General features: G+C 46.0%; 1 protein-coding gene across 4 annotated transcripts in view; it reads left to right on the top strand.

Annotated features, from left to right (window-relative positions):
* Positions 1 to 26,413, top strand: part of si:dkey-100n23.5 (cyclic AMP receptor-like protein A) — a 55,948-nt gene extending 29,535 nt beyond the window's left edge. For 3 of the 4 annotated variants that reach the window (XM_037789959.1, XM_037789957.1, XM_037789958.1), the window contains 3 exons: positions 2,462 to 2,544; positions 16,251 to 16,398; positions 25,216 to 26,413. In XM_037789959.1, the coding sequence (XP_037645887.1) occupies positions 2,462 to 2,544; positions 16,251 to 16,398; positions 25,216 to 25,383 (399 nt within the window). In that variant the 3' untranslated portion in view covers positions 25,384 to 26,413. Of the gene's footprint in view, positions 1 to 2,461; positions 2,545 to 12,858; positions 14,170 to 16,250; positions 16,399 to 25,215 lie in introns of those variants that run through there. The other variant, XM_037789960.1, reaches the window with a different exon arrangement.

The raw sequence follows: 26,413 nt of genomic DNA, 5'->3' as shown, positions 1-26,413 counted from the left end.
AAAGCTAAGGCATGCACTCCAGCTTGGCTCTAATTGGTTGTTTTCCTCCAGTCTGGGAAATCTTGTAGATGCCATTAGGAGCACCGGAGGACACAGAGGCACATGATTTCTTTTTTTCAGATTACCTGTCTCATGCACTACTGTCAGGATATAGTGTCCGTTTTATAAAAATAACTTTTTTTAATCATATTTGCTCCAATGTCACCTACTGCTGTTTTAATACTGCAGCAGATGATTATAATGTCCCATAGAAACATTTCTTTTTGAAATTGTCTGACATTTTTGAATAAGTTTTAGTCTCCTTGAAAAAGGACCTTTTTGAAAAGTCCTTGAATTCGATGTTCAAGTGCGTTTGGGAAACCTGACGCTGTTATTTTTAGAGTATCTCTGCGAGCGAGGGGTGAGTGCAGTGGGTGGTGAAGGGGATGGGTTGCTCCTGATAACCGTCTGTAATCTAGCGTGCGTCATTAACACTGGGACCGCTGCGCCCGCCGCACATAATTACGGTTTCATTCCCCTCTGCTTCCCGAGCAGCGCAGGGGCCTCTGACACGGGAGGACTGTGATTAAAAACACCAGGCTCTTTAGCCGTGCTCTTCCTCCTCCTCCTCCTCCTCCTCCTCCTTCTTCTTCCACTCCCTCTATTCCACATCCTGTCTCTCTCGTGCATTGAAATTCCTCAAATGCCTGCCTTTACACCTCACCTAAAATGTTGTCTGAGATTACTGGCTCCATGCATTCTTTTTAAACCAAATTTTCTGGAACCTTTTTCAACACCCCCCCCCTTAAAAAAAATACACCCACAATGGCTCATACACACCGCAAATCTCCTTTTCCACTTAGCATCCTTCAGGCTCCTCCTGGCTTGCCCTTTTCCCTCTCTCCCAATGACACATTCATCCCAGCACACACACACAAACACACACACACACACTTGAGATGACAATAGGCAGAGCTTGACATGGCCAGTGATGTCAGAGCTTCCCATCATGATAGACTTTAATAGGACTAAGCCTAATGTTTGCCTTTGGGTTTGTGCTGTTACAGACTTGCGATGTGGAAATACGACCGGTCTCCGTTAAGTTGATCACAATACAGCCAGCATACGTTACACGGTGGAAACTTGGCTCTCAGTATATTCAACTCGCACACACACAGGCACACATATAAGATGAAATACCACCGGGGGGCTCTCGTGATTTTCATTTGAATTGTTTAAAATGCCTGCGTTAGAGCTTGCACGCCTCGGGGTCTTTCTGGTGAGTAATTAATTTCCAGCATGTGGGGGTAGAGACCAGAGCTCGTGGGCCTGCCTCCTGGCTCCGACTGCGTGTGTGTTAGAGAGAGAAGGAGGGAGAGAGAGAGAGAGAGAGGGAGGTTTAGCGCTGCTGCTGCGTCCTAGCCTAAGGGGGGGAGAGGAGGAGGAGAAGGAGGAGGATGGGGGGAGAAAAACAGCACAGCGCAGAAAATCGATCCAGGGGCCGCGCTTCTCAGCCTCTTCCGGGCGCAAGAGTCCTCTCCGGGGAATTAGATAACGGCTTGTAAAAGCTCTCCACCGCCAGGCTCTCCCCCTCCTCGACTTTTAGCTGCTGCTGCCGCATCTCTCTGTCTTCTTCCTGCCCCTGCTTCGTCTGCTCGTCCACGAGAGATATTGAATTCATCCCGTTCACATTATGGCACCGAGTATTGGCTTCCAGTTTAATTGGAATCCCCGTTTCTTCTCATAACTGTGTGGATATTGCGTATTATCAGCAGGTTAATATTTTATTAGGCTTTAATTGGCCTTTGTTGTTTGCCCTTAGTGCACTGATCTTCCGGTTGAGACACGGTCTCTGTGTGTGGTTGTGTGTGTGTGTGTGTGTGTGTGTGTGTGTGTGTGGGTCTGAGAGACAAGACTTTTCATTTGAGCATTCAGTTTCTCTACATTGGGTCAGCAGTAGGGATGAACCGATACCGAGACCAGATATCGGGCCGATACTGACTCAAATAGCTGGATCGGGTATCGGTGATAATTTGGGGCTGATCTGTTCAATATAGGTCTATGTTTATATACTATACACATTATGTACTGGAATTTTAATTCCTGTTTAAGTTTTGACCAATTTGTTGGTAAAAGGTTATAAAAAAGGGTTATACTTGAAGTGTAATTCCTGTTAATTTTACCAAGTTACTGGTGTACGATTTGTTATTTTAATAATAAATAATTCAGTAAATTTATATCTATGTATTTATTTTGTTACATTTTGTTTTTACAAAGTTAGGAAAGCGATGTTTGAGTTCAGTCTGACGTTGCCTTACACAGTAAAATAATGATTCCCAGTCACTTCCACACAGTGAGGCATATATACAGTTTTAATTAATTAAACACCGGTATTGGTTCGGTATACTCGGTGTCGGTATCGGGACTGAAAGAGTGTGATCAGTGCATCCCTTGTCAGCTTCACACTTCTTCTCTCCTCCAGGTTTCCTTGGCTGAAGAGATCAAGCCGTTGAAGTGGTATCCTTCCGTTTACCTGCTGGTGTCCATCTTTCCCCTCATCAACAGGTATAACACACACTTGCTGCCCTGTTACAGCACATAAACTCTGAGCTCCCTTGTTTTATTTGCATGCTGGCTTCACTCTGCTATCTTATCTCTTCTCAGCCCGTCACCCCCTCCCTCCCTTTCCCATCCTGCTCTCTCCCTCTCTCTTATCTGAACCCTCGGTGCTTCGCTCTCTCTGAAGCAGCACGAACACTGGGAGATTGTGTGTGTGTGTGTGTGTGTGTGTGTGTGTGTGTGTGTGTGTGTGTGTGTGTGTGTGTGTGTGTGTGTGTGTGTGTGTGTGTGTGTGTGTGTGTGTGTGTGTGTGTGTGTGTGTGTGTGTGTGTGTGTGTGTGTGTGTGTGTGTGTGTGTGTGTGTGTGTGTGTGTGTGTGTGTGTGTGTGTGTGTGTGTGTGTGTGTGTGTGTGTGTGTGTGTGTGTGTGTGTGTGTGTGTGTGTGTGTGTGTGTGTGTGTGTGTGTGTGTGTGTGTGCGCGCGCGCGCGCGTGTGTGTGTTGGAGGCACAGAGCATTTTATTGGCTTTTTTAAAACCAGGGCTTCGTCAGCTGAGGGTTGGTGGGAGGAGGCGGGTGGTCCAGTAAATGATAACCCCGGTGCTGTTATTACTCCTTCACTCCCTTCCTCCCCCTCTCTCTCTCTCTCTCTCTCTCTCTCTCTCTCTCGCTCCCTCTTTCTTTCATTTGCTACCACTCACTCCCTCCCTCCCTCCACACGGAACCCGGTGTGATTGACAGGTCAGGGTTACTAAGTGATTAGCTGCAGCGGCTCTGCTTGTCGCCACGGCGATGTAGGCGGAGACACAGGTCAATTACAGGGTCAACGTCTCTCAAAGGCTCCGCTTAAACACTGCCCATCCCCCCTCTTCCTCCTCCTCCTCCTCCTCCTCCTACTCACCTCACCCTCTCACCCTCTCCACCTCATCCTCCTCCATCACCTCTCCATCCATTTCCAGTCCCCTCCTCCTCCTCCTCCTCCTCCCTCCCGTGCCCCAACTGTCGGCTGATGAAGATGACAAACTGCCTCCTGTGCAAACCCCAAACCAACCCTCCCCTCCTTCCCTCCCCCCTCCTCCCCTCATTCCCTCCCTTAATGTCACTTTCTCTTCCTCTCTTCCTCTTTTTGCGCTCAAAACGTCTTTGTTATAGCCCCCTTTTATTTCCACTCTTCCTCGCTCTGTCTTTCTCCTCCTGTGTTTTTATGTCATCCTCCTCTTCTCTCCTCTCTCCTCCTCCTCTCCTCCTCCTCTTCCTCTCTCCTCCACCTCTTCCTCTCTCCTCCTCCTCCTCTTCCTCTTCCTCTCTCCTCCACCTCCTCCTCCTCCTCCCTCCTCCTCTTCCACTCTTCTTCACTCTGTCTTTCTCCTCCTGTGTTTTTATGTCACCTCCCCACCACCTCTTCCTCATCCTCCTCTTCTCTCCTCTCTCCTCCTCCTCTCCTCCTCCTCTTCCTCTCTCCTCCACCTCTTCCTCTCTCCTCCTCCTCCTCTTCCTCTTCCTCTCTCCTCCTCCTCCTCCCTCCTCCTCTTCCACTCTTCTTCACTCTGTCTTTCTCCTCCTGTGTTTTTATGTCACCTCCCCACCACCTCCTCCTCCTCTCTCCTCTTCTTCCTCCTCTTCCTCCTCCTCCTCCTCCTCTTCCTCTCTCCTCCTCTCTCCTCCTCCTCTCCTCTTCTTCCTCCTTTCTCCTCCTCCTCCTCCTCCACTCTTCCTCGCTCTGTCTTTCTCCTCCTGTGTTTTTATGTCACCTCCCCACCACCTCCTCCTCCTCTCTCCTCTTCTTCCTCCTCCTCTTCCTCTCTCCTCCTCTCTCCTCCTCCTCTCCTCTTCTTCCTCCTTTCTCCTCCTCCTCCTCCTCCACTCTTCCTCGCTCTGTCTTTCTCCTCCTGTGTTTTAATGTCACCTCCCCACCACCTCCTCCTCTCTCCTCCTCCTCTTCCACTTTTCCTCTGCTCTGCCACACAAAGCCCCGTCTCTCTCTCTCTCTCTCTCTCTCTCTCTCTCTCTCTCTCTCTCTCCCTCTCTCCCCCCTCCTCTTGAGCAAACACGCTCTCGCTCGCTCACTCAGCTCCGCTCCGCTCTGCCTTTCTCCAGAGAGCGAACGAGGAGAAAACGGGAATGAATTGCTCTCTCGTCGTCGTCCTCCACCACCACCACACCTCCACCACCTCCCTCGTTCAGCAGCGCTGGCTGTGTATATCTCCGGCTCCTATTAATTTGTTAGCCTCCCCCCCCCCCCTCCCTCTCCTCTCCCCCTACTCACTCACCTCCCTCCCCCTGGCTCATATCCTCCTCCTCCCCTCTTTCTCCATCTCTCCCTCCTTCCTTCCCTCCCCTCTGCTGAGTGCTGCTGGAGTGTGTAAAGTGTTTGTCACGGCGCCGTGCTGATGTCGCTGTGCTCTGCCGTGCGGAAGCAGCGCACGGCAGACAGCCTCGGTGTGTGTGTGTGTGTGTGTGTGTGTTTCCGTACGTGTGTTTGTGTGTGTGTGTGTGTGTGTGTAGGCGGGTGGTTGGTTTCGTGTCAAGGCGAATGTGCTGTCGCTGCTTGTTGCCTCGTGTGCGCGCACTTGTTTGTCCGCCTCGACTCCGAGGTGTGTGCATTTTGCGTGTCTGTTTGTGAGTGTTCCCGTGTGTTTGTGTGTGTGTGCGTTTTTTTTTTTTTTTTTTTATTTTGTGTGTGCATGCTCTAGCGTGTGTGTGTGTGTGTGTGTGTGTCTGAGTGGGGGATTATTTCTATCTGAGCTCCAAAGCCTCCTAAACAGGGCTTAGAGAGACGGCCCAGGGCAGCAGCTAAAGCCGTCGGGTAGAGCTCTCTCTCTCTCTCTCTCTCTCTCTCTCCTTCTCTCCCCCCTTTTGCTCACTCACTCTACATCCCTCCATGCTGCTCTCCCTCTCTCTCACACTCTCTCTCACACTCTCCCCTCCTCCTCTCTCTCTCTCTCCCTTTTGCTCGCTCACCCTACATCCCTCCCTGCTGCTCTCCCTCTCTCCCTCTCTCTCTCTCTCTCTCTCTCTCTCTCTCTCTCTCTCTCTCTCTCTGCCATTTCTCCCTGCCCCTGATCCATTGCGTTAATACACAGACACTCCCACACACACACACACAAACACACTCTTGTTTTGGCCCCTCATCTGCTACTACCACACACACAAAACACGCACGCACGCACACAGACAGACAGTCACACGCCACACACAATTTTAATCTGTTCCAAATGCACACTGGTAAATGTGTTAATTCGACACCAGCTGTTGCGAATTGAAATGGGAAAGCGTTCCTACTTTTTCCCTCGCCCGCGCTCGCACACACATGCACGGACGAGTCATTATACATCATTTTACCACGTCTCCCTCTCTCTCTCGCGCGCTCTCTCTCTCTGCCCTCATTTGGCAACACAAAAGTAGCACCAGACACTCACACCTTCGCACTTATCCCTCCTCCTTCTCCTCCTCTCTCTTTGTCCTTCTTTTCCCTGCCTCCCTGCCACTTCAGTCTCTCTCTCTCTTTCTCGCTCAGCTCGTTATATATATGTGTGTGTGTGGAAGCACTGCCCGGGCACGACTAGAGTTTTCACAGTCTGCTTCTCACATCGCCTCCCCTGTGTGCTTTATGGTGTGGGTGTGTGTTTGTTTACAAGGCTTGTCGAGATTCCTACTGTGCGCGCTTGTACGCCTGTTTGCATAAATAAGCCCTCTCCTCGGAACCTAGCTGCCGATTTCTGTGGCACCGCCGCGGCTTGATGTGCGAGGAGTGCTCCTCCTGGACAGCCCTGCTTGTCTTTTACGAGGACTTTTGTTTTTGCTCTCCTTTAAACACTACCCCCCGCCTTCTCCCCTTTTGACACCGAGCGGGGAGAAACCGGCATCCCCCATTTAGTGTGTCCTCTTCTTGAAGGCTTTCTCTCGAAGCCCCTAACCTTCAAAGCGGAGGCACATGGCAGGAGAGCTATTTGCCTTTGAGCAATCAGGGTTACGTGCCCTGCAGAGAGGGGTGCTTCAGCGCGGACGGATTGGCCCTGGCGGCGGGGCTTGAATCGGTGATGTGTCTATAACCTTGAGTTCACCCTGTCGCTCCGGGAGGCAAGCTCGCATCCTCCTAGTTATTCTTGGTTTCCCTCGTTGCTGCGTGTGGGTTTTGTGGTGTGTATAGGCCTATACGTGCTTGCAGGGGATTTTTGTATGGGCTCCCTACAGCGCCTAAGCCCCCCCTACCACCCCACTCCCTCCCCGCCTTTCTCTGGAGGAGATCTGATTTCCTTGCTCCAGGCGAGCAGCGAGAACAAGACAGCGTGTGCGTGCGACTGTGTGTGCTTCAGTGCGTGTCTGCGCTTTTGTGTGTGCGTGCCCGCACGCGCAACCCGGGCCAGGCAGACCTTCCCCATCTCCGTTCTGCGCTTTGAAAAACGAGGGAGGAAATCTCAGAGCAGCAGTTATTATTCATCCCTCAAAGCAAACGGGGAGGAGGCGGAGGAGGAGGAGGGAGGGAGGGAGGGATGGATGGATGGAGGGAGGAAGAAAGAGAGAGCCAAACGGGAGGGATGAAGAGGGGGGTGGGGGGGATACATTAACTCTTATCTCACTGTATTCGGCATTCTGCATCCCAGGATGCGCTCTTCTCTTCTCTCTCTATCACTCTCTCACTCCTGCTTTCTCTTTCCTCCTTCCTTCCGCTCCTCGCCTCTCGGAATATCTCGCATTCAAGCGCGCAGGGATGTGTGTGTTTGTGCCTCGGTGTGTGTGTGTGTAGGCTGGTGTGTGGTTTTGCACTGTATATACCCTAATATCTTTTGTGGTGTGTTTTGTTTACTTGAACCAGCGAGCTCCTCAGATGCTGAAAGGCAGTATGCAAGGGTTCCAAACTCTCATCTTTATTTGTCTGCAAGCATTTTTTTTATTTATCTATCTCCTCACATTCAATTTACCATGTTTACTAAAATAAGTTTTGAGGTTGATATAGCTTCCAGGTATGTGATTTTTTTCTTTTTTCACATTCGAAAACTATCATTTCATCACTCCTTTTTGTGTTGTTTTGATCTCCCATCATTGTAGGAGTGATTCTCCAGGTTTACAAGACGTAGCCCATTAAGAAAGCATATAGAGTGACTGCTCTAATTTCATGTTCAGATTATTTTTGACGTTTTCTATACTGTTGTATTCACACGCCGGTAACAAAAATCCTTTAAATCAAAGATGTCTGTGGTGTCAAGATGTCACGCTCTTTGAACACCCTGATTGTCTGCGTGAGCCACATGTGGCCGTGTGGCCTACATAACATTTTAGGTGGATCTATGACCGTGGCTACTGTGTGTGTGCCCCATGTGCGCTTGTGCTGTTGCGTCTGCAGGCAGTGATCGGTGTGTAACTGGAGACGGAGAGCCCCGTAGCCATTCGTCTCCCGTTGAGCAGCAGCGGCGCTCTGCTATTCATCCCCATTTAGCGAGACAGAGAGCTGGCCTACAGGGCTGTGTGAAGAGCAAACACACACACACGGGGCAGGCACCCGCATCGAGGCTGGACACACACACACACACACACACACACACACACACACACACACACACACACAGAGAGAGGCCCTGGATTTAACATCATAGTGGACATACAGTATATATATATATACACATTTGCATGCAAGTGAATCACTATGCAGACATAAAATACTCATATTTAAACACACTAATGTACACGCACATAGACAGACATGCAAACATTAACACCCACATATACAGGCAAATAAACAATACAAGTCCCTATATACCTACATATAAGCTATATACTCTTATATAGGCATACAAAGTAAAGGCTCCTACATTCATATGCATGCATATGGTATACACATGCAAATGCTAAAGGAGATACTAGATAACCTCCCCCTCACACACTCTCAGGCATGTGCACACACTCAAGAGGCGCATGCAAACACAAACACGTACACGCATGCACGCACATGCACATACACCCCCTGCTCACCCCCCCCCCCATCCCCCCCCCCCACCCCCCCGACCTCCCTCCCTCTGCTCTTTCAGGCACGTCTTTAAATATTCATCACTCTGGCTGCTCTGAGAGTGCCGTAAACGCTGCCTCACACTCCAGGGAATCGCTAAAGTCTACTCTATCATCTGCTCTCCCTCCCTCTCTCTCTTTCTCTCTCTCTCACAAACACACACACACACACTCACGCACACACACACACACACACACACACACACACACACTTCTGGCCACAGCCCGCACTCACGAGCATAAACTCACGTGCACCAACACTCGAAGGCACAGCCAGTGGCATCGCTGGACGCACAGACACACGCCGGTACATAAATCAGGCGCAAGGAATAACACGCACGGCGACGGACAATGAACTGATTTTGTGAGCGTGTGTGTGTGTGTGTGTGTGTGTTTATATATGTGTGTGTGTGTGTGTTTACTGGCTGCTCCCAGCACAGAGGGTTGAGTGGTGTTGTGTTCCAGGAAACAGGATGTCTCTTTGTTTGGGTTTTTATTCTGTTGGTGAACGTTAGCCGCTTCGGTCCCCAAGGTCTATGTGTGCCTCTTTGTCTCTTAGCGTATGTGCGCACCCGTGCAGGTGTGCGTGTGTGTGTGTGTGCATTCGCTCACATGTTTATGTGTCTGTGTGTGTTTTTCGTGTCTGCACAACCCGCCTGCCTGTTTGTGTGTTTCAGCCTGATTCCAGACATATTTGTTCGCGCAGAGGGTTGACAAGAAATGTGTGTGTGTGTGTGTGTGTCTGCATCTGTGGGTTTGTGTATAATGGGAGTCATACCCGTAACTGTGACAGTAATCCCCATGTTGACCTTATGATCAAAGTAGATCATTCACATGTCCATATCCGTAAAGTACACGATATTCCTGCAGATAGTTCACAAGCATTTAGAGCTTTATGCACATTTCAGTTTGCTAATCACATGTTGTCGCTGGACAATGAAAGGCCTGTCCTCTGTCTTTGCTGTCCTGAAGGCCGCCACGCATGCACAATAGACAAGTGAACAACCGACAGAATCTTTTGAACCAGTGTATCCACAGGTCAGGTTTCCCTCCTGATCCAAAATCAATCATTGAGTTTAAGTTCTTCAAAAACATGTAGTAGTATTTATAAGTTTGTTGATCTGATCATGCTTTGAAGGATTTGGATTCTTCTTAGTTCAAATTCAACAAAAATCATCTTAATAAAACCTATGCTGCATTCACACCAAATCCGGCGTTGCGGCAAAGTCCTCCCATTCATTTTGAATGGGGGTAGTGCGTTTAGGCTGCGTCTTTTCTACGGAAAAGTAGAAACAGAATCAAGTTTTGGAGAAACGCGAAGCGACGTCGTGCTGCGGTGGCCAATCATGTAATCGGTGAACCACAGCTGCACAACCCAGCCAATGAGGGAACAAAAGACGTTAATCGTTGTGCATAATGGGCCATTAAAGTGACTCCGCAACGCCTGATTTGGTGTGAACGCAGCCTAACAGCTTTCTGAAATGTACAGGTACGCTCTACAGTGAGTATCACCACAGGTGGTCATACTTTTGTTTTTTAAATTCATGTATATAAATCCCCCCATAGTGCACCATAGTTACAGCGATTTATTCTCAGAAACGAAGGCTGATTTCGCGACATCTCCTTCCTGCGTCAACAAGTTACCCATGCCTCGTCATATCTGGACGCCGCCAAAACGTTAAGAGTTTAAAAAAAAAGAAGCCACATTCTGACCTTACACAGATTCGAGGGATTAAGCTCGTTTTGGCAGAAATCCCTTTTAGTCAGAGAAAAAGTTCGGATTTGCTGTCAGCAGCAGCACCGCGGGCAGCACTAGGGCCTTGTTTTGGCACTGCGAAGCATGTGATTCGTCTGGAGGAAGGGAAAAAAAAATATAAGAAGTCAGGCAGTCAGTCGGAGAGAGAGGAAGAAGTGCAATCGGGGTCAGGATGACTTCTCTGTCTGGCCGCCCTCCGCTCTTGGAAAGGGAGTTCTCGTGCAAGCTGTTGCAGTACGCTTCTCTCCCTCAGCTCTGAGGATTGCTCGGCACAACAATTAGAGGCAGACAAAAAGGTGATGGAGGGGAGGAGGGGAAATTGATGGCTGGAAAGCGGTATAGACTGGCAGGGTGGGATATTGGAAGAGATGGGGAGAGGCAGCGGATGAGGGATTTTGCACAGAATCTGGAGAGTGAGAGAGAGACAGAGAGAGAGAGAGACGGGTTCAAAGAGTGACTGACAGCATGATAGATGGAAGGTCTGAATAAGTGAGCGAGGCTCGGAGACGCCGCACGAGTACTAATGATTGACTTCATGCTTACAGGTGGCAGCAGGCTTTCGGCTGAAAGCTACATATGTCTGCTTCTGTGTGTGTACGAGCGTGTAAGTGTGTTTATTGTTGTTGACCGTTTGCTCCTGAGTCATACAGTATACACAATATCATCCCTGTTGTCCAACACCAGTCAGCCAACTGTGAGACTCGCTCGACTGCGCCGCACACACAAACCCCGACAGACACACACACAGCAGCTCAGCCAGGCATCGCCCGCAGCCACACTCTCCTTCCCACCACTGCCTCCCTCATTCATCTTTCATTAGCCCGGCTCACACAGGAGAAACAGCCCCCTCCTCCCCCTCCTCCTCCTCCTCCTCCTCCTCCACACGCCTCCACCCGTCTCTCCATCTTCTCTCTCTCTATCTAACCTCCTCGCCTCGTCTTATCTTGGTTTCTCTCGCACGTAATCTCTTTTGTTTGTCTCGCTCATGTCTTGCAATCTGTCTTTTTGGATATCTCTCCCCCTCCTCCTCCTCTTCCTCGCTCTCTGCCTCCTCTTCTTCTTTTTAGTCTTTTCCATTCAGCCTCACTCCTTCAGCTCTTTCCTCCTCCTCCACCTCCTCCTCCATTGCTCTCGGCCCTCGTTCCCCTTCGCAGCCTCACTCTTGCACATTCTCACCTCTTTATCGTGTTCTCCTTTCCTCTTCCACTCTCCCTCTCTCTCCTTCCTGTGTGGTGCTGTTTCTCTGACACTCGTCTCCCCCCTCCCTCCCTCCCCTCTTCCTGTCTCTCTCTTTCTCTCTCTCTCTCTCTCTCTCTCTTGCCTGCTCTTTCTTTCTTCCTTTCATTTCGCTCTCCGTCTCTCCCTCGATGGAGGGGAAAGGCTCTTCGCCTCTAATTGCGGCTGTTCCGTTGCCATGGCGCGTGTTGCTCGGCGCTGCGAGGTGCTCTCTGTGTGTGTGTGTGTGTGTGTGTGTGTGTGTGTGTGGCAGGCAGATGATTGCTTGCTGCCAGCTCTCGTTTCCCGGACGCCGATCGCATTTCTTTGCGGCAGCAGGAAAAAAAAATGAGACGCCAGAAATAGCCCCCCTTCACACAGACCCACTCACTCTCACCGCTGCGCTGTCAGAGGAACACACACACACACACACGCACACACACCGGCAGACACACACACAAACACACACACACGCAAACACACCGGCAGACGCACACACAAACACACACACACACGCAAACACACCGGCAGACGCACACACAAACACACACACACACGCAAACACACCGGCAGACGCACACACAAACACACATCCACTGCATTTCCTCTCCATCTGACTCCCTCAATGCATATGACCTAGGTTATACTGTATGTACACACCTCTACGCACACGCACAGGCGGTTCTGTGTGCGTTCACGCAATGTCCGCTTGTGTCCGACTTCCGCCGCGTGCACGTATGTGTGTGTGTGTGTGTTTCCTGCGTCTCTAAGGAGGTTGTGTGGGGACTCCTGATTTATTTCACCTTTAATGGGAAGTGAAATGAATGTGAGCAGCAGCTGGTCTGCTCCTCGGAGATACAGCGGTTAGTAGGCTAACCCAGAAAATAGGCAGCGTCGCTCTGAAATGGTCCTTACTCCGACAAGTGCCAGGACACGCCACTCTGCGCTCCACTATAGCTGCACTGTTGGTTTTATTTTAAGCTGCATTTAGGCATTTAGTTGACACCATTACCCAGAAAGACTTAGAGCAAGGTAGGTTCTCAGCAACCTTCGGGCCAACCCAACTTGCGGTTTCTTCCCTGTCACAACTTTTCAAAGGATAGTTGGAAAGTAAATGGAGACAGATTAGCAGCAAATAAACCTTTGCAACGTCGTGCGGCAAAAGAGGATAACAGGAGGATTATAACCAGATTTGTGGACGAATCTCCATAATCATCTTCTGTGCTGTTCACCTGCAGTTCTCGCTGCAGTCAAGAAGATCATAATGATGTGCTTGCTTTAGTTTGACAATGTAAAAGTTCCTCTTACCTGTAATTTAAAGGTGCAGCATTTTTTTTGACATTCACAGGACGGAGGACTGGGCAGTAAACGAAACATTCATCAAAACTGAAGTCATCCAAAGTTATGTCGATATGTTTTGGTCAATTCATTCTTTCAGACAGGCTTTCATGTGTGCATCTGAAAGCACAATAAAGAATCACATATAAGGCTAATGCTGTGTTCACACTACAAGCGACACAGCATCAGGCTACAAGTCATTTTCAATGGAAGCCGGTGACATAAAGCTACAACAGGGGTGAAAGTAGGCCGATACGGTCCGGTACTCCGTACAACTAAAAGTTTCAGTGTCGATACGCAGTACCGGAAAGAGGGAAGAGCAGCTGCCTGCCATAACCCACATACAACCCATCACTCACGATTGCATTTCCATCAAGAAAACGCATCTGCTAACATTAGGTCAACATACAGTTAGTTACCTCCACCAAGGAGGTTATGTTTCGGTTGGGTTTGTCTGTTTGTTTGTACACGCATTAAGGTCTTTTCAGAAGGGGAGCGACACTCCGCCTGCGTACTCGCTTGGATCGGTGGGGTCTGACTGCACTCCTTATGCAGATAAGCGCTTCGCGAGTGAACGCCAGGCGCTATGCGTGGCAACCATGGAAACGGCATCTTTGCACTACTGTAGGCTATGTATCCCTGCCGGTACAACTGTGTGGTGTATCAAATATCACAGCTCGATTTGTTGACACATGTGGCAATGCGGTTTCACTTTCATTAACATTGCCAGAGGGCATTTGTGCTGCATTCATGTGGCGTCGGAATAATCGTAAATGGGAGTTCCCGACTGGTAAAATTCATGTGAATTCCCCCTTGAGTCGGAACAACAACTCAAATCTTGAAATGTTTTGTCAACATTAACAAATTATTCTGCAGCACTTTCACAATTTAAATAAATAATGTGCTATACATGATATCAAGTATTTCTAATTTCTTTCTACACCATACGGGCTTTGAATTGTGTGTTCAGGGATGCATGAAGCTGGGGGTGGAGAACAAATGATGGCGGTTGGGGGAGCTATGTATTACCGGCAAGAACTTCAATCTACTTTCACCCCTGAGCTTTTTTTTTTTGACGAAGCGCAGCGTCAACCAATCATATGTTTTTGATTCACATTTCGGGTCCCCTTCTCTCTCTCTCTCTCTCTCTCTCTCTCTCTCTCTCTCTCCCCGCAATTCCTGTTCCGTCACATCCAAAAAATGGAAGAAAAACATATTCTTGTCGTTAGCCATTTCCCAGTGCTATTTCACATCATAACTACTTCTACGAGCGCTTGAGCAACACTTCAGTGGCAACTCAGCGACACGGTTATTTATCACGATTATTCATAGATTTTAGGGACAAAATATCTTTATTGCAATTTCACATTAAAAAAATACAGCGTTAATGTTATACTTTTACTTTGTTATTGTCATCTATAGTGGTTATTTGAAGAAAAAAAACCCCACAAAATTCAAATGATTAAGAAATACATGATTATATTTTTGTTTAAATGTTTGGTTTGGTTAAAAGAATATTGTCATTAGTAGTTCACACAAAATCTATTTTATATTGCTGTGAAAACATCTCCTTCAAATAACTGGATTTTTTCAAGTTTCTCCCCAAAAACTACATATTACAAGATTACATTTGAACGCATTATGATAACATTATAATCTACCATATACTAATTTTTACTGAGTAGAGCTTGAATGCACCATAATGCACTCTGTGGTCACTGTGATTACTCGGAGCAGCATCATGGGAATGAATTAGAATAGAATACATGTCTGATTTAGTTAGTTGTTCCAAGGTTGTTCCTCCACAGCTTATGTTTGGACATGCAATTATTAAAAATTGCAGCTTTATGTCTTCTTCACTCGCAGTGAAGAACGTCCACACCGACGACATGTTTTGTGTGTGTGTGATGTTACTATCTGTAACGCTGTGTGCCGACGTAAGCCCTAGTGGGAAGCCAAAATCGTGATTAATATGCAATTTATTGTGCAGACCTATTATATATTTATACAGTGTGAATGTCTCCATATTTACATTTGGTTGTTGTTTGGCACCAGTAGAGATTTTGGTGTAGGTGCCTTATAAGTTATAGCTTGGCTTGTGTCACTATGTGTTTGTTCAGCGATGCGCAATGATGTCACACTATTGGCAACACTGTTGTGAAGTGATTAATAGGGGGAATAGTACAAAACACAACAGTTGTGCTGTTACCAAAGATTTCAACCAAATCATTATCATTTTAAATAGCCGGCGACGTGTCTCATCCTCTGACTGTCAGTCAGGAACAGACGAGTGACTGTGTGTGTCTCACGTAACTCCTTGTAACCACAACACAACAGTGGTTCTTTTCCTCAAATGGTTGGTTTTGTATCTTCCTTCACTGGCGGGCACAAAGTGCTCAGGGATGACTTTCCCCGACCCTGAGGTCAACCACCGCGGCCACTTAGTTCACTCTGCACACCCAGCCCAGGACCACCGCACACGGGGAGAACGCTGTGAGCTGTGTGCGGTTTGATTCTCTCGCTAATAGATCAATAAAAGACATTAGCGGCGGGCTAACCCGACGAGCAGCGCTAATACAGGGTTAATCCAGGGTTAATGGCTGAGCAGCATCGTTCTCGGAGGCAGCCATTAGTTTGCAGCCACCACCACCACACAATATCAGGTTCTCCTTCTAGTCATGCCCCAGGCTCCCAGAGAGATAGGCGCAGGGAGGGGAATTGAAAAGAGAAGAATCGGGGATCGCCCTCATGAGTCAAGATGAAAATGAGATATCCAGACAGATGAAACTGAGTACAAAGAAACGGGAGAGATATCGTAGAGGCGGTGTGTAGGAAAACGTGCGTGGAATGAAAAAGAAGGAGAAAAGACGGGACGGTGAAATTGTGGTCAGGAGAAGCAGCAAACTGAGATGAGAGAAAAGGGGAGAGAAGGAGAGGAAGGGAGTTGAGCGCTACACTTCTCCCTGTCCTTGTAAAGTGCTGCGTGCTGTCGAGGCGGCAGCCAAGAATGTGTCAGCCCAGCCGTCTCACGCTGCCTAATGGGCTCTTAAACGCTGATATAAAGCTCACTCGCTCTTTCGCCCTCCCCCTTTTCCTCTCTCTCCCCCCCTCTCTTTTTCTGCTTTTGCCGCTCGCTCTCATTACCTCTCGTTCTCACCCCTTCCCTCAGTCTGTCACTCACTTGTCCTCTCCCTCTCTTTCTGGTGCTCTGTCGATCAACCTCTCGCTCTCTCTGTCTTTCCCCCTTTTTTTCCTGTTGCTGCCTTTCTACTCCTTTTGACTTCTTCTTCAATTACTCCACCATTCGAAGCTCTCCTGCATGTTGTCTCTTTATTTACAACTTTTTTTTTTATGGATGAACTCAATGCTTATGTTTCTATTTCTCCCTCTCTCCTCCAACAGACTCCATAATGCCTTCTACCCACAGGATCCATCCTTTTCGCTCACCCTGTTGCACGTCTTGTCGGCACCACTCCACGGCTTGGCCAATGCCTTCGTCTTCAGCCTGGATAGGGATTGGTGGAGCCTACTGAGCCCTACTGGCATGCAGGTACAGCAGCTTCACACACGTACATCCATAGCCCTGTTCAGACATGCAAATCACTACGTAAATGTGTTTGGAATTTAACTTATTGATCATGTCTGAATACGTCCTCAAGTCATTTTTTCCACAAAAGTCGCCGTGCCAACCTGACTTGCTCGGACCTGGTAACTTTTCCGTAACACTTCCATTGACATTATGGAGATATTTGTAAGAGTCTACAGCCATGCTACCGGCTCTGTGAGGCTGTATTTAAATGCTAATGTCAGCATACTAACATGCTCACAATGACACTGCTAACAGGCTGATGTTTAGTAGGGGTGGGAAAAGAAATCGATTAATTACAAACATTACATGTCCCTTATAAATTAAAAAAGAAAATACCTCTAATTTGTAAGGGAAATGTCTTTATTCTTTATATTTTTGGGTTGCTGGATAAAAAGTAATAAATAATTCCTGTCAATGACTGATATATTTGACTTCAGGACATCTCTGACTACATACATGCTGAAAATCAAACATTCTTGCTGTATTAATTTAGAGATTTTCCAAAGTAAAAGTCCCTAGAAGTGTATGATTCAACTTTTTCCCATGGTCTAGTGTTAAAAAAGTTTCCATCGTAATATTGGATCGCAATACTTGTAGAATCGCAGTACTTAAAAATTGCAATACATATTGAATCGGCACCCAAGTATCGTGATAGTATCGAATTGGGAGATAGGTGAATCGTCCCAGCCCTAATATTTAGCAGGTATAATGTTCATCATATTTTCCATCTTAGTTTAGTGTGTTAGCATGCTAACATTTGCTAATTAGCACTAAAGAACAGCTGAGACTGATTCGTTTTGCAAGTATTTTAATCATAAATCAAAATTGATGGTAACGCTAGATGAAAAGTCAGAGGAACACCAAAGTTATTACAAGTCATCCTGGGGGAGGCATGAATATCTGTCATTCCATCCATCCATCCATCCATCCATCCATCCATTCATCCATCCATACATCCATACATCCATACATCCAATAGTTGGCGAGACATTTTAATCAAAGCCCAACTGTCATTCTCACGGTGGTGCTAGAGGAAAAGTCAGGTGATCACAAGAGTCACAAGGCGTCATTATCTGGGCCCCATGTATATCTAGTATTAAATTTAATGGTAATCCATCCAATAGTTAATGGGACATATCAAGAGAAATGTCAGCCTCATGAGGGCGCTACAGGGAAACCCAGGTAATCCAAAGTCATTGGGATTCAACCTCTGCAGACATGAATGCCATTCAATTTCATGGCAATCCATACAGTAGTTGTTGAGATAGTTCAGTCTGGACCAAAGTGGTGGACAACATCACCATCCCTAGACATGGGGACATCAACATCGCTAACATAGCTATTACTTTACTACTTGGCCATTACTTTAACAGATAGACACTGCCATACAGATTCCTTGTCTGTTGAAAAGGACTTTATAAACTTCTGATTGTCCTCTGCAGTGTACCTTCCTCTCAGGGTCACAGGTGGCTGAAGTCTATCCCAGCATGCTTTGGGTAAAAGGCCTATGACTGAATTATTTTTTTCTTCTTCTGTATTTCCAGTCCCCGTATGTTTGAGATGTTGTAGGATATTTGGCTACGCTTGTGTGAAGGAGGTTGTCAGTTGTCAGCTTAAGAACTAGAAACATTGTTGGAGACAAATGTTTTTCAAGGACTTATGCTTACAGCTTACAGGACTTAAAGCTGTTTTATGAATCTAATTCTAGCATACTAGCACTACTACTCTTGACCATGCTCTGTTTGTTGTGGCTCTATAAATTAGGTCTGTCTATAATGAGGCGGTAAATTAAGATATTGGGGGAGATTGGCCACTCACGCTTGTCTACAATGACCTCGTAGTGTAAGCAACATGCCAGCAAAGCAGCAGCAGGATTCCTCAATGTCTTAAGGCCTATTCATATTACAGCAGAAAAACAAGGGCTATGTGTTCCTCCTCGCTATTTACCACTCTCACCAGCACCACAAGTATCTGGTGTAGACAGGGTTTCAGTGGTATTGGTAGTAGGAGCGTTTCATACCGATGAACGGCTGAAACAAGTGGTCGATTGACTGAAAAGTAATTGGCTACAAACTTGATAAGTAGTCGTAATTTGCAAAACAAAAATGCCAAAAATCCACTGTCAATCCATTAAGAAATTTTATCGCGTGATTGTCCATGATTAACTGCTATTAATCGCACATTTTTTACCCATTCAAAATGTAATTTAAAGGAAGATTTGTCAAGTATTTAATACTCGTATCGACATGGGTGTGCGCAAATATGCTTGCATTATGCAAATGTATGTATATATTTATTATTGGAAATCAATTAACAACACAAAAGAATGACAAATATTGTCCAGAAACCCTCACAGGTACTGCATTTAGCATAACAAATATGCTCAAATCATAACATGGCAAACTGCAGCCCAACAGGCAACAACAGCTGTCAGTGTGTCAGTGTGCTGACTTGACTATGACTTGCCCCAAACTGCATGTGATTATCATAAAATGGGCATGTCTGTAAAGGGGAGACTCGTGGGTACCCAAAGAACCCATTTTCTTTCACATATCTTGAGGTCAGAGGTCAAGGGACCTCTTTGAATATGACCATGACAGTTTTTCCCCGCCAAAATGTAGCGCATGTTTGGAGCGTTATTTAGCCTTCTTCGCAACATGGTTGGTACCAATGAATTCCTTAGATTGTTTAGTTTCATATGATACCAGTATCTTCACTCTAGCTTTAAAATGAATGCTACTTCCGAAAGATCGATTGCATTAAAGCGTTAAAGAAATTAGTGGCGTTAAAATTAATTTGTGTTAACGCGTTATTATAGCGTTAACTTTGACAGCCCTAGTTTTATATGAACAGAAAGTGAATATCTTTAGGTTTTGGACTGTTGGTCGAGCTTTATTTTTCTCTATTTTCTGACAGTTTATATGCTAAGTGATTAATCGAGAATCCGCTTAATTGATAATAAAAATCACTGTCAGTATGCATCTATATTTCCTAATCACTATGTAAGAAGAAAGAGTTCAAGCAATGCTAATACTTCTTATAAGTTTAAGTGAGGTGCTAATCTTACAAAAAACATATTTTTTGCTTTTTTTCCCCGAGTTCCTCGCTTCAGAATTTGTAATTAGACTACTTAACTTCCGTAATTGTCTGGTACCATCTGTCACAGGTGTTCCCGAATCACCTACACAGGAAATAATTGTTGGGTCTGATACCCAAATCCCCTTATTTAAAGAGTGAAATTACACATCACTAAGACTCTCATTTTTTATCTCTTTCACAAATCCAGCTTTTAGGGAAATGTAATGAAGGCGAAATTACCAGACGGATGATGTTTTTACATGCAAACCGCAAACCTCATCGGTTGCATTTCAATAAACACCCCAATCAATACAGTTCTCCACAGATTTGTCTCAATCTGCAAACATTGACAGTATCTGCGGATAAGAGCCAGAGCTGATATTGAACCATGAAGAAAAAAAAAAGTCTCTGTGGTCTTAGTTCACGCGTACACACACACACACACACACACACACACACACACGTTTTGTCACCTACTCAGTGTCACCAACCACGCTGATAACGGGTCATGAGCACAATGTGGAAGACTGGAATGTGTGGTATGACCTTCAACCCAAATGTCAATGTTGCACTGTGGTGAGTCGGGAGAAAGAGACGCGGAGAGACCAAGGAGTGAAATGGAATCTCTATGTGTTCGTAAATCATAGAGAAAATGCTGTTTGTGTGTCAGAGAGAGGAAGACAGAGAGAGAAAGTGAGAAAGAAGACGACAGAGAGAGAGGGAGAGAGAGAGAGAGAGAGAGAGAGAGAGAGAGACAGGCGGCGTGTGTGTTCGTGCTCTATCGTGACTAACAGCCGGTTGTTATTCATCTTGGCATGCGACTCCCAGCAGCCCCCACACATCAGGTGTGAGATTGGCGGAGGAGAGAAGGGGGGTTGGTGGTGGGGGGGGGGTTGTAACAGCGTCAAAGCATTCCTCCCTCAGCGCGACAAATCTGCGCTTTCGTACCAGACACCCACCCACCCACCCTACCCCTCCTAACCCTGCCTCCTTTAGCTCACTCACAGGCTCTCTCTCTCTCTCTCTCTCTTTCTGTCTCTCGTGTTGTTCGCCTGCGGAGCATTTACATGCGTTTAAAGAGATTGGCTGAGGTCTTAATACACTACTACGCACATGCCTTATGTATATTGAAAGAGTTGGCAGTCCCTCCTCACCGTACTCGCCATTCAGGGTTCCCCTCCTGATTTGACAACAGTGAAAGAAATTTTGATTTTTATTTAAATACATTTTACATAAGAATCTTCTATGATTCGGATTCTTATTTTAGCACGTTGGTGTGTTTCTCCCCGCTGTATTGGCATAATGAAAAAGGCGAAACTGTGAATTTAGGGCATCTTGAATGCCGGCAAGCACTTGGGAGCATTTTGCATTTAATAGCTTAATAACTAGTTTTGCAAGATGAAGGTGAAGTATTTTGCGAACGCTTTGTACACCATCACTCAGAGACTAACGGTAGCGAGCTAACGAGCCAGTCAACCGACATAACACACTGCACCACTTTAAGTTGGTATAATCTTGTCCAGGGCATGGGAGGAGTTGAAAGGGGACACACGGAGGAAGAGAGGCGAAGGAAACGATACTGCGGGAGGTGAAAGGGGACAGATGCATGCCTGTGTTCTGAAACCAATGGGAAGATGGTTATTGTTTGTCTCGTTTAATCAGTGTGACTTAAACTTTCCGAGGATATCATTATCCGATGTTCGTCGCAAATAAACATCCATAAATCCATTTAGAAATCATAGAAATAGACACTCCTTGTAACTTCACAACTTAAATTCTCTTGAGTATCAACGTAATCCAGTGATAGTTGTCTGTACATCCATCGCACACAAAAACTGCAAATAGATAATTCGGAAAATACTTTTAATATTGACAATTTTCAAATACAAAAACAAATACAGGCTAAAAAAACGGGGCTCAAGTTGTAGCCTACAGTGTAACTCAAGCCCCTTTCCCACTGGACAAAACCCCACTAACACCCACTAACATCCTGCTATTGCCTTCAGTGGGAAAAATTACGATCGGCATTCATACCCGGGACAAATGACTCTGCAGTAGTCACGGGTATTTAATCGGCTCCAGCTCCGATTGGCAGTGATGGAAATCGTCCCTTTTCCAGAGTTGAAATGAATATATAATAAATAAAATCAACAGGGATTTTGACAATTATTATAATTTATTAACATGCAAAACATACAATTAATATGCTCTCCTCAAAGCCACCAGACTCCAGTAAGACAGTAATTTGACCTCCGCTTACTGTCGTAAAACACACTTCATTCAAACTCGACAAACAAAATAAAACTCATCAAAACCGTCTTTGTTAGTCTTTCCACTGTTCCAACAATCACCAACTCTGGTTTGGGAGTTTTGGAAGATAGACTGAATAAGTAACAGATTTAAAAAAAAAAAAAAAAGAAGTTGTAGGGAAAATTAACCACCGTAACATTTTCACTGTTTACTAAACCTGCTTGCGGTGCCGGCCGGAATTGAATTTGACACACCAGGGGGAAAAAAACAGAAAGGCCAGTGCAACGGCACGGCTTACTCACAATGGAGTGTCAGACTTTTAAAACCCCTGATCTAGTCTATGGAGATCAATTTATAGTCTGTAATGGCAATTTTCATATCTGCAGTTTAACACTGTACCTTTAGATAATCTCAGGGCCTCACATGTTCAACTTCGTCACCATGGGACAATGACCTGACATTTTAGTTCTCTATAACTGCAAACAACAGATTGCTGAAATACTTGTTATGTCTTGTGATGCTCTGTTGTCTGCTGTGTGCTGACGCATTGATACACTTTCTATCCTTCTCTTCCTTTCTTCTTTGCACTTATCTTCATGTTATGCTTTAAATGTATAAATACTGACTACTCTTTGTATTCGGAGCTCACTTGCCACAGTCCACAACAGGTGGCTGTGCTCGTGAGTCCATCTGCAGTCCATCTGCAGATGTTTTAGTTATTAATGTATGCCTTTTTATTAAATTCACTGAAAGACAAGTTGTTACGTTGGTTTGTGTCTTGTTTTAACAGAAACTGCCACCACAAGTCTTCCTCACTTCAAAAGACATAGACCTTTAGACTGACTGGACTATATGTTCAGTGATTCAAACAGGTTTGATGTGGTGTCATAACAACTGTTTCCTTTGGTTGGAGAAACAGTCGACCAGTCAGAATTTTGTAGATGGGAATAAATATGGAACTAAAAACGGGGACATCGACTCTGACATAGCTAGCTTTGCGACAAATAGCAGCAGGTAAATGGCGATGAGTGTGGATGCGGCACTAGCAACCGCGACTGTAGCTTACATGTCAACTGCAAATGACTTTTGAGGGATGGATACATCATGCGCTACTGATTTGTTAAGGCAAAACAAAACACTCCCAGGGTGTTCTCTACTGATTGAGATATAATGTTGATAACAGCACAGCAGAGCACTCTGACTCCAGAACACAGAGAGCATCCTATGCTTCTAGTTAAGAGCATAAACACTAAAGCCAGTGGTGGGGGTCGGTAAAAAAAACGTTCATCTCATTATTCTTGTTCAGGCAGATGACGGTAACATGTTTCCAAATTTAAACTTTTTCAAATAAAAAAAGCTTCATACTCCCACATGGTGACCTTCTTTAAACACCAGTTTGCTTAACTGACATTTATGTGTCATACTGCGATTCAGCCGACTACAAACATGAGTGAATGGTTCGAAGAAAGATGCTAAAAATAGTGCCACTTTGTTTTTTCATTTATTGAAATGAGAATCGAATCGTGAAAATGTAAATCAAACCAAAGATTCCCACCCATTCTTGTCCCTGTTAGTTAGTAGAGTTAGTGCAACTCAAACTTAAGCTAAACTTACACAACCTCTTCTGATTACTTAGAAGGATTTTACAACAACCAGGTTTCTACTGTGTATATAAACGTGTCATCTAATTACCTGCAATTTCTTTCAGTAACCTGGTTTCTTGTGTGCATATAAACCTGCCTACCGCTGCCTTGTATCTCTTGCCTTATCTTGTCCTCCGTTGTTTTTCCCTCTCTTCCTCGCAGTCTCCGTCTCTTCTCCTCCTCCCTCTCTCTCTTCCTATCTCTATCTCTGTACTGTATGTGTGTCTGTTCCCAAGCCTCTTCTGTTCCCTTTACTCTGTTACAGCATCTCTGGCATTTATCTCTCTTACATTATTTCTGCCGCGCTCCTTTGTGTAGCATCTCCCTCCCACCTGTGTACTCTTCCTCTCGCTCCCTGTCTCCCCCCTCTTCCACTCTTTCCTTCCCTGATATTGATCTGCATTCTAGCCATACAGCTTGAAACGCCTGTGGCTCTGCAAAGAGCTCACCCCTCGCTTCGTCTGTGTGTGTGTATGTGAGTGTGCATGCAGGAAAAAGCTGCTCCCAATCCCCATATGCCTCGGTATCGCTGCAATTTTAGAGTACGTCCACACTAAACCAGCTAATTTTGAAAATGCTGTTTTATGTGTATAAACAATGTGTGTCTACACAGGTTGTTTTTTGTAAAGATCTCTTCTTTGTCGTCCTATTTCGGTCAGTAAACAAAACTGCGCGTCACAGCCGTCATGTATTAAGGAGAAGTTGACGCAGCCTGGTTACTCTGCTGAGTCTCAGATTTACTTTAAACGTTCTGCCTCCTTTTGCTGTCTGTGTTCACCTATAATGTGTTTTAAATAGTCGAAATTCACCATTTCGTAAGTACCGTGTAGACATTTTTCTGTTTCTGGTCCGACAAACTGAATGAGCATGAAGTAGTGACTTGATTGCAGGTCATTAAAGGGGACCTATTATGCTTCTGTGCTTTTCCTTTAGTGTGGGTGCATGTAAAAGGTCGGCAAAGTTATAAAAGCCCAAAGTCCACGCCAAAGGGAGTTGCTCTCCCCCACAGAAAACACTGCTCCTGAACTGCCTTGCTCGAAGTCCCGCCTTTTCTTCCGTAGCGTGGTGACGTCACCAAGTAGGAGGCTGCCGTGCAAGGTGCCAAGCTGGTAGCCCATCAGAATCTAATCTAAATACTCATTCACACACCGATGGCACAGCCTTTCAAGAGCAAATTTGGGATTAAGTGTTTTGCTCAAGGACACTTGGACATGTGACCGGAGGAGCCGGGGATCGAACCGCCGACCTTCCGATTGGTGGACGACCTGCTCTACCTCTGAGCCACAGCCGCTTATTTAGCAATAAGCATGTAAATTACATACTTACAGTAGCTCTGATCGGACATTTATTTTCTCCTTTGTCCACGATAGTGGTGCACGACAAAGTAGTTCATGTTCAAGTTTCTCTTATTCAAATCCTGAGTGCCATAAAGTTACATCACATCGAGTGCCATTGACCGTGACAGTGCGCTTTTCCTCCATTTTGTTTGAAGTACGGTACTTTTATGTAGTTGAGTGAAGTAGTAAATGAAAACAACTGGGCTTCAGTTTCCAGAGGGGATCAAAACAAGCATTGCTTCCTCAACTTCTCCAGGTTGGCACTGCGATTTTTTGCGTCCTAAATGGCAGCACCAGGATGTTATTTGGAGGTTCAGTTCACAACAAGCGGACGCCTGTCTTACCTTTGAACAGCCAGCGTTTTCTCATTTATCAACCCAGGAGACTGTTTTTGAGTGTGTAAACATACTCTTTACACACACCAGTACAAACTATGCGCGCTAATTTCAAACCCTGTGTCTGTTTTCTAGCTGGCTCTGCAGTCTCGACTGTGCGACAGGACTCGGATCGGAGAGTACCACCCGGGGGCGGTGCGCTACACACAGGCTGACCTGGTCGACCTCAGCGATGACGACGAGGATGACACCAACGTGCTCTTCTACTCTCCTGACATGGCCCTGAAAGACCGAGGGCCCTGAGAGAGAGCTGGAAGAGAGGAAGAGACAGAGACAGAAGGAGAGAGAGAGAGAAAAGGAGCACGATGGAGGGTCACAGCCAGAGAGAGACGCAGCAGATTAGAAACTGAGAGGAGGAACAAGAGGTAGGGAGGGAATGGAAGGAAAGATTGGTGGGACAGTCGGGCAGATAGAAGGCGGAGATGAGCTGTCAGGTTCCATTATTAATCCCCATCCTTTACTATTTAATATCCTAAAGACACACACGCACACGCACACACACACACACACACACTGAGCAGAGCCGCAGCTCCCCGCAATACTACTATGAGAGAGGAGCGGCTCTAAAGATCCACCTAATGTTAAAGGCATCTGCTGCATCCCAAAGGTCTTAAAACAGTTTCCCTTCTCTGCACTGCCTTCTTGACTCCTGCACTCTGCAGCGTTTTGGCATACCGCAAAAAAATTAAAGGGAAGGAAAAAAAACATAAAGAACGGCTGAAAGGCAATCATAACAAGGTGTTAGTTTAGCATTCGCAGCAATTACCTTTTCACTTCTCTGCAGGGGACGAGGTGAAAACCAGGCCTTTTAAAAAGCACCCTGTGTGTCAGACGTGAAAGCGTCTACGCAGAGATTGATCCCGGTTGTGAACAATTTTCTTCCCGATAGGTGGGGGGAGGTGGGGTACAGGGGAAATACAGGAGGGGGTTTTAAAAACAGTGAAGATGACTTGGGAGGGCAAATAAGTCCCAAAGGAGTCTCTCCTTCCTCAGACAGTATTTGTTTTTCTCTCTGCATTACCGTTGTTGCAACTTTCGCACAAGTATTATTTTGAAAAGTTGTTTGTATTTTTCTGAACATTTGTTTGTTATACTGTATTTATCAATGTATATATTTAAGTGTACACTCTATTTTTGTACGTGCCTCGGACTGGAAGTTCGGTCCAAACCTGCTGCTCTCACCTGACAGTCGAGCAGATTCACTACATATAGCCCAACACAGTCACACGGCAGTTTGGGAAATAGTCGCGAAATTAAATCTATTTGATTCGTG

This window comes from Sebastes umbrosus, chromosome 13 (assembly GCF_015220745.1).
Source record: "Sebastes umbrosus isolate fSebUmb1 chromosome 13, fSebUmb1.pri, whole genome shotgun sequence".
Lineage (NCBI taxonomy): Eukaryota > Metazoa > Chordata > Actinopteri > Perciformes > Sebastidae > Sebastes > Sebastes umbrosus.
This window is presented reverse-complemented; position numbering and strand designations above follow the sequence as displayed.